Genomic DNA, 8,722 nt, shown 5'->3' on the forward strand with positions numbered 1-8,722 from the left:
TACATGCTAAGACAAATAATTCCCTCCCTTTGAAGAGAAAAATTATTTGAGAGGCTATAGCGTTGGTTGTCTGTTTGCTCAGTTGAAAAGATTGTTAAATGTGTGATGCTGTGGCCTAAATTCTTGGGTAGTAAGAAATCCAGACTTGCTCTAGAAGAAACTTCTGTGATTGAAGACATTATTAGGACATGCTTGGCAGTGAGTTAAAGGGCTGATTAAGACAACGCAACTTCAACCAAATGTTCAATTCCACTCTTCTTGCTTCTGTTCCAGATGTCATCTTTACCAAGGAGGGTGAAATCGGAAGCCAAAACTCTTAAATCGGAAGATGAACTACCTTCATTTCTTAATTCGTAAGATTACTTTTTTTCCTTAGGATTTTTTAAAGGTTTATGATAAGCATGAGTAATTGAGTAAGAACAACACAGTTTTTTGAGAGGTTGATTAAAAAGTTTTAATCCACAAAACTTCAATTATAAAACACAAATTACCTATGCTGCTTTATGCTCTCAGTGAAAATAGGGTGAAACTGAATTGCCAGTTGTCCAAACAGAATCGGTTGTGTGCACATTCCAGTGACCAGCTTCAGAAAAGCTTGGTAAATTGTTCAGCCATTAGGTCTGCAACAGTGTGAAGACCCATATTTGTCGAATCTGCCTACCTTGTTAATTTTTCCAGTTCACTTCCTTTCATGTCAGAAAATGCTCAGACTGGCTTGCTTATCTATTTTTTTTAATCTTCTCATAAACAATATTATTCACTCGTTTGTTTTTCAGGAGCTCTGAATCGGAGGAGGAAGAGGAGGAATGGGAGCCAAAAAGCAAAGTCGCCAAGAGACCTCGGTTGCCAAAGAAAAATGAGGCAAAAACTAAAAAAGTTCCTGCTCCACGGTCCACTGTGGCCAGGAAAACGATCAAGAAGGTAGCAGTAAAAGAGGAGATGGTGAGTATCTGTAAGCAAGAGACATTTAATTACGATGGTTGGCAAGTAACATGAGCAGGATTTTTCCAACTGTGGTTCTCTTGGTTGCCTGAGTCTGATCAGCTCATCTGATTCCACTGTTACTGTGAATATTCAGTATGTTTGATAAATATGGCTTTCTTACATATTTAAATATCCCAGATCTAAGGGCACCCCTTTCAAATTTTGGCCAGTGATAATGGGACATGGTTTTTCCTACAACAAAAATAAATACCTCTGTTCCTCTTTCTGTAATGAAAACCACTCTAATATCTCTGGTTTTTGTGTTGCACCATTGATGTCTTCTGCCTTTTTTCACCAGCTGGGTACCATGACAAAAAGGGCTGTACTTATGTGCTTCCTTGCATGGCTGTTCGACCCAGTAAGGATGGAAGTTTTACTATGATGAATATAAGATCCACTTAGCTCAGAAGTTATTTACTTCTGCCAAGAATTAGCACCAGAGGTCAGGTCATGACAGAAGCCAGTCCTTCTGGTTTAATGTTTCTGCATATTTTGACATATGTGGCACACTGAGAGGTACATTCTTGGACTCTGAAGATGATCTCTGGGGAAATTCAGGACAGAAAGTGTGGCTTGTCCAAGGTTAAACAATATCTTAGCAGACCAAATCTCAGTTCCAGTTCCGATGCTGCACCTAACACCTCACTAGAAGGGTGCTTCCCTACCCTGCTCTTCCCTGATTTGTTGAGATGAGTGGAGGCAAGGACTGTAGGTCAGTGTCTTCTGAAGGAGAGCCCAGCTGAAGTCTTTCCAGAATAATTGTGTTTGATCTTTCAAATCACAGTTCTACTGGGTATGTTTGTATCTCGTCTTGCATGGAAGACATATTTCAGGATGCTTGATTCTGACTTGGCACCCTGCCAGACAAAGACATCACTTGGCGCTTGATTCTGACTTGGCATTTCCCTGCCAGACAAAGACATCACTTGGAAATGATGTCTGGTATCAAGTCTTCCTAGGTTTTAATTTTAAATGTCGAACCAGTTTGTAGCAGTCAATGCTTAATATGGTTTCAATGCCTTTTTGGCAGGATGTATCCTTGCCTATTGCTCCTGCAGAAGATAACAGCATGCAATTGCTAAAACCTAAGGAAGAAAATGCAGACACTAAACCAAGAACTTTAAGTCAAAAGCCAGTAGTGCTGAAAAAAAAGGAATTAAATTCATTCCAAGGGAACAATCTGAAGAGTTTAGAGTGTGATGAAAAACCTTCCACAAGCGTACCTGTAGTGGGAAATGACATGAAACCTGAGAAGTCAGAGGCGGATTTTGGATTTGATGAACCACCTTTTAAAAAGCTTAAGTCGACTGCATGTCCTGAAGGAAAGCCAGTGAAAAATATAGGAGGCAACAAAGTAAAAGAAGAATTTGAAATGAACTGGGATATTGTACAGGTATGAGATCTTTTCTTTTTCTGAGGTATGAAGTCATTTACTACATAATGAGCACTTAGAATCTAACATACAATTTGAGTATTCTTGGCATCAGTTGGAGTGTCAGAGTCGTTGTACTGTTAAGTCATCATTTAACCTCTGCTTAAATTGTCATAATACATGTATAAATATGAATGTTGGTTGGTAACTGTTTAAAGTTCCAATTGTAACATTACTCAGATAGCTGTGACTTAGGCAGTCCTTAGTATAAAGGTAATCTGTAACAGTTTGCACATTTCTTCTGTCTCAGCACAAGGTTTTTGTGGTCAACTGAAACTCCTACAGGAGGGGATGCTGAAAGATTTGGGATGTCTGTCTGCATAGTTTCAGAATTTAGGTTTGGTGTGGATCTTCTAGTTGTAGAGACTCCTTTGAGTATGTACATCAATTTACAGTACCATCAAGGAGGAGATTGCATTCTTGGAACAACAGTGACATCAAGGGAGATATCATCTTTGTTTTTGTAGGATGTTAACTTTGAAGCTGTTCAGAGGAAGACAGTTTTAGAATAGCTTGTGTTCTGGGAGTCTGGGTATGGTTATGGAAGATTTTAATATGAACAGAATGGGAGTAGATGGGATACATAATATTAATTGTCCTTACTACTGCCTGCTTAAGAAAATCTTGTTTCTGAGTCTTCTAAAGTACTCTTGAAAATGCAGATGGAGAGTTTGATCTGTATGTATTGCTGCTCTAAGGGCAGTGACTGGAGTTGTTACATTCTTAAGCTTCACAATAAAACTTTTGAAAGGCTTTTATATCAGCCCTCTGTGGGAATGACTGTAGTGAAGTACAAACAGTGATAGTTAAAATGTTACTAAGCTGAAAGTACTTGTGCAGTTTGTCCTCAGTTCCATAGCGATACTCTGTAATCTTATCTTTAGTCCAATTTATACAAAATTATGTTAAATTTGTGAGGCTTGGTTCATTGTGAAACCTTTAGTAATATTATGCTAGTTTCCAGTTATTGTGGGATTTGTATCAGTTTTGTATTTATGGGCTTTGTTTGTTTTGTTTAACCATGAGGTATGTCAGCATTGGGTCAAAAGAGAAAGGTCCAAGTGTTCTGAGTTGCCATGTGGAGTTTGTTTCTGATTTCTTAGTTGTTTAGGGTTTTTTGTGTCCCCACGAGGCACTCCTTCCTGTTTTTTTTTCTGTACTTAAACTTTCTGGAAACACTGGTTGCTGCATGTCTTTCTGAAGTGCTGGGTGTTGTGGCTGGATGCATGGGAAACCTGGCCTCCTGTTTAGGGAGGACAGCAGTCCCTGCTGGCCAGCATAATATTCTAGGGGTGGTTTTGAACTTTGAGTGAGAGGCTGTTTAAAGCAATTTATCATGTCTCTTAAATGTTTGTTTGTGTTTGGTTCCCCCCAACCCTGACAGGCCTTGTCAGAAATAACAAATGTTGAACCATGGGTATGTGCAAACTTAATTCGCCTCTTTAGAGAAGAAAACACAATTCCTTTTATTGCTCGGTATCGAAAAGAGCTCATTAATAACCTGGAGGCCGATGCTTTGCGAGAAGTGCAGCAAGCATTGGAAGAGCTACGGTAAGTTAATACTGGGGAAGGGAGTTAAATAATAACTGGCTGCTGCTTCTGTGTTCCTTTTTTGGGCATTCTGTACACACTGCACTTATAAACTTTCTTCTTTACACTTCCCTTTATAACTGATGCCTGACAGATTTCTTGTTACATAAAGTAAAAAAAAAAAAGCATTATTAGTTGCTATAGAGAAATTAAGGTCTTAATCTTTCTGCAGTTTTAGTAGCTTACAGGTCCTGGACGTACCTAGCCCAATTAGATTTAAGCTGTGCCCTAAGAAAAAGAATCACTAAGAATCCTTTAGCTCCCCACTTGGAGCAGTGAAGCCTACAGTGAAGAGCACTTCTTGAGGTTGTAGTGCATTGGGAGGGCAGGCTAAACCATTGTGGACTGTTGGGGCAAAGCCCGCTGCAGGGGTGGGTAAGACTGGTCTCGCTGCTCCTTGCTTATGGGTGGCAGTTTGTTCTTGAGATGACAGGGCAAACAGACCTGCCCGCTGTTTGGTCCACATGGTGGCCAACCCCCTCCCTTGTACTTGCTATCCCTTAGCAGGAGATTCTTCCCGAAGAGGGAAGTTGACCTGAAGTTTGTTCTCACCTGAACAAGTAGTTTAAATCATAACTAAGTACCTTGCTGCCTGAGGTGGTCCACAGGCATGTTATTTAAGGTCTAAGAGTTTAAAATCTGGTACCCTGCACTTGATACTGCAGAACTATCATGGTATCTATTACAACTGTAAGTGCTTATCAACATGGATTTAACTTAAGGCCTTTTTATTTGTTTTCCAGGCCAGTAATCTTGCAAAAACATAGAGCAGTAATGACTCTCAGTATTGCTTGATTTTTCTTAAAGCTACCACAAGATATTTTCATACAATTTGGAACGAATTGGAGAAAGAATAATAGTTAGTGTTTTGGGTTGTTGTACTTTATTTGTGGAGGATAAGTATGAGATACAATCTTCAGGGGGTTGAGAGAGCTTCAGCAGTGTAATAAACAAGGGCAGAATCAATAACCTTTTTAATCATAAAATGTGACTCCTTAATCTCTTGCACTTTAGTACTGTTGCAAAGAAGACTCACACAATGATACAGAAGTTGAAGAAAGAAGGGAAATTATCCGGATGCCTATTAACAGCATTATTAAATTGCAGAACTTTGGAAGAATTAGACCATGTGGTCAGTATGCTACTCTTTCAGATCATACTTAGATGAAATGTCATCTTGAGTAACAGTATGGAAAGTACATAGCAGGACTGAAATGTTTCCCTTGCCTTTTAAAAAAGTATTTTAACAATGTTTGTTTTCTTTTTAAGTCTGCACCGTATAAAACTGGGAGTAAAGGCACCAAAGCCCAGAGGGCCAAGCAGCTGGGATTAGAACCTGCTGCTCTCTCCCTTCTGCAGACTCCTATGGAACTCAATCTCTTTTCTTGCATTAGACCTAATATCAAAGGTAAGTGATCTGCTTCTATGACAAGTAGGGTCTTGAATACCTAAAAATATTTGAAGAGAGAAATTATTTTAATTTTTCTGATGTTGCGTTATGCAACTATTAGCAATTCCACAGTTCTTCTAGCAGCGTGTGGTAGATTCTAACTTTAATGCCATGGCTCCCAAACTTTTCCTGGTTTTCTGCTGTAAATGGTCATAATTCTGGTGTACCAGGAGACAGAAATCTGGAGTTGTTAGAGCACAGTCGACCTGTGTGTTTACTGGTAAGAGAGGGAACTGCCCTGCACACCTGAGACCTCTTCATAGTTCTGCTCTGAATTGAATTATGTGCTGAAGATTCAGTGCAGTGGTACAAGGGGCTTATGCTCACTCATACCTTTTAGTGAAGTGCGTGTCACCCAACAGTGTACCTTAATAAAAACTGGTCTTGGTGACTAGGGTGAGCAGGAGAGTTTTTGCTGTTGAATGACAGTAGGGGTCAGAGAAGATGCAATCTCTGAAATTCAAGTAGGAACTTTAACGATAGGATTGTCACACATTGACTGCAGTAGTGTGCTTCTTTGTGAATGCAGTTATGGGTGAATCTGTAGGGGGCAATCTCTGACAATAAAATACGAAGATAGCTGTAACCTTCTGCTGGTGTTAAAATAGTGAAATGTTGTTCTTCCTTGCCCTGACACTTTTTTCCTGAATTTTAACATAAGAGCTGAACATTGGTGAGGCTGACTCTTATTCTTCCCACTTCTGTTTTATTTTATTTAAATATTGTTTATAAAATGCTCCTAACTTTGAATTGAAAAATCAGCTACCAGATATTCTGGTGGTTTAATGACTGCGTTTTAGCGTATGTCATGCTTTATTATATTGTATATAGCAACCACATATCTGACTCTTCTGGCGGAGTCTAAAGAGCCAAATGAAAATCTTCATGGCAAAAGATGAAATAAATTATTTAGGGTGTATTCAGAAGGGAGTGTTATTTGTTGCAGCATAAACAACTCAAATTTAGGAATCTGTGCACCTATTTTCAATTTTGTGCTAAAAATAATGCTGCTCAGGTTTATATAATGGTTACTATTTGAAAGGCATATCAGAAACGATACATGTGTATGAACTGGGTCACTTATCAACTTGGAAGCCAGGTTGACAACCTATATACGGTTTGTGATCAGACAGAAATTCTGTTAAAGGGATGAGCCGTTTGCTGTGCAGAGAAATTTTTATCAAATCTTAATATTCAGTTATTTTAAACTCTCAGTGTTTCAAAACTCTTACTGAAAATAAACTGACATGAAATCAGCAGTTCCTGTTTCCAAGCCAGCTCACTAGAAATCTTTGTTCTTTTTAGGTGTATGCGTGGCCAAATATTTCTGTAGTTAAACAAGCATGTGCTGTTTTTTCAATGGCCACAGTTAATGTTCATGTGAGTGGTGCTTGCTGAATGGGAGCTTTTGGATTTCTTTAATCCGGATTGGTGTTGGTCTGGTTTATCTCATGCAAATTCTCTACTAGAATTAAACCAAAGTTGCCATGTACGCTTCTGATACTTGAGTGCCTCATAATAATTCATACTCAATATGAAGCCTGTTTTAAAATTCCCTTAGCTTTGTATTCTGAGGTTACATTACTTGTACCGTAAGAAACACTAACTCATATATGTAGAGAGCTGAATTTTCCGATTTCCAATCAGTTCAGGCACTTAAGATACTTTTTTCTCATGATTATTTTCTTTCTCGCAGGTAAGTTTAGCTTTCAGTTTTGAAAAAGTCCAAGATAAATTTCTTATAGTGGTAACTACAGCCCAATCAGAAGCAGGGTTTTGGATTCAATAAAAACGTTAGTTATTAGAGGTATGCACTGTTTTAAAATGATGTTAAAGCTCTTAAGATGTTGGTAGTCATCAGAAAATACAGTAAATGTGCACTGAAGGAGACAATCATGCATCTGCAATCTCTAGGATTCTTACTTATTGTTCTTAAGCATTTGTTACTGCCTTGCTAATGACAGGGTTAGATATGTTGATTTTAAAATACAAGGTGTCAGTTTGGTTTCATTACTTTCTGATTCTGCTCCAATTCAACTGCTGTGTTGAAGACAACACTGTGCCACCTTTTCTGGTCTCTTGAAGTGAGGGGTGGTTCTGTGTGCTGGAAAGTTGAATTATTGGGCTACCAGGCCTGTAGAATATGCTGCCTGTGGAGATGTTTTATAATTTCAATGTGAACAGTGTTTTGTGGAAGAGGATGAAGGTACCCTGACCTCAGAAGTGTCACTGTGCAAAATCCTGCTTCAATCCAGTGCAACTATAGAACTCTTACCCAATGAAAAGACAGGATAGCCTGTTAAGATTTTAGACAGTTTCTGCATCAGTAACAAAACACCTGAAACTGTGCTGTAATTACTCATTTTATTTCAACCTCAAAAGTGATACTTGAATACACAATTTCACTGTTGTAAACAATTTTCAGCATAAATTTTAAGATGTGCTATCATCAGTCATCATTATTATTCTCTAATTCTTGTGTAATTTTGATACTGCATTGGTCACTTCAGTCTCCTTAAAAGTTGTTCCAGATGTTTTCGAAAGGAAGCTTAGTTAAAAAATATTTTTTTCTTATTGGAACATCTGTAGATCAAATATTGTGCATCGATTTTCTTTCAGCTTGTATATATTTCTTGGTGCTTGTGCTGTTGTGTAATTTTTCATATTGTGTATTTTATAATTAACTGTTTTTCTTTGAAGGACTTTCAACTATCCAGGAAGTAGAGGCTGGAGTACAGCATATTTTAGCTGACATCTTTGCTAAAGACAAAGACACTCTGGATTTTATCAGGAAATTGTAAGTTTGATTTTTCCCCCACCCCCCAAGATTTTTTCCTGGTTACATGATAAGATTCAGTCTCCTAGCATGCAGATATGCAATTGTGGTGGTTTGACTCTGGATGGGAGGCCGGGGTGTCTACCAAAGCTGCTCTGTCATTCCCCTCCTCAGCTGGGTAGGGGAGAGAAAATATGACAAGAGGCTTGTGGGTTGCAATAAGGGTAGGGAGAGATCACTCACTGATTTCCTGTCATGGGCAAAACAGACTGAACATTCAGTCTCCTAGCATGCAGATATGCAATTGTGGTGGTTTGACTCTGGATGGGAGGCCGGGGTGTCTACCAAAGCTGCTCTGTCATTCCCCTCCTCAGCTGGGTAGGGGAGAGAAAATATGACAAGAGGCTTGTGGGTTGCAATAAGGGTAGGGAGAGATCACTCACTGATTTCCTGTCATGGGCAAAACAGACTGAACACACCTTCCCCCCCC

At 38.9% G+C, this 8,722-nt stretch overlaps 1 protein-coding gene across 1 annotated transcript in view; it reads left to right on the plus strand.

Moving 5' to 3' along the window:
* The first annotated feature begins 273 nt into the window (after positions 1-273).
* Positions 274-8,722, plus strand: part of SRBD1 (S1 RNA binding domain 1) — a 68,781-nt gene continuing 60,332 nt past the window's right edge. Inside the window, exons 1-7 of the mRNA XM_010151755.1 lie at positions 274-353; positions 777-942; positions 2,015-2,377; positions 3,801-3,967; positions 5,021-5,138; positions 5,276-5,414; positions 8,157-8,253. Of these exons, the coding sequence (XP_010150057.1) occupies positions 274-353; positions 777-942; positions 2,015-2,377; positions 3,801-3,967; positions 5,021-5,138; positions 5,276-5,414; positions 8,157-8,253 (1,130 nt within the window). The remainder of the gene's footprint in view (positions 354-776; positions 943-2,014; positions 2,378-3,800; positions 3,968-5,020; positions 5,139-5,275; positions 5,415-8,156; positions 8,254-8,722) is intronic.

This window comes from Eurypyga helias, unplaced genomic scaffold, assembly GCF_000690775.1.
Source record: "Eurypyga helias isolate BGI_N326 unplaced genomic scaffold, ASM69077v1 scaffold6765, whole genome shotgun sequence".
Taxonomy (NCBI): domain Eukaryota; kingdom Metazoa; phylum Chordata; class Aves; order Eurypygiformes; family Eurypygidae; genus Eurypyga; species Eurypyga helias.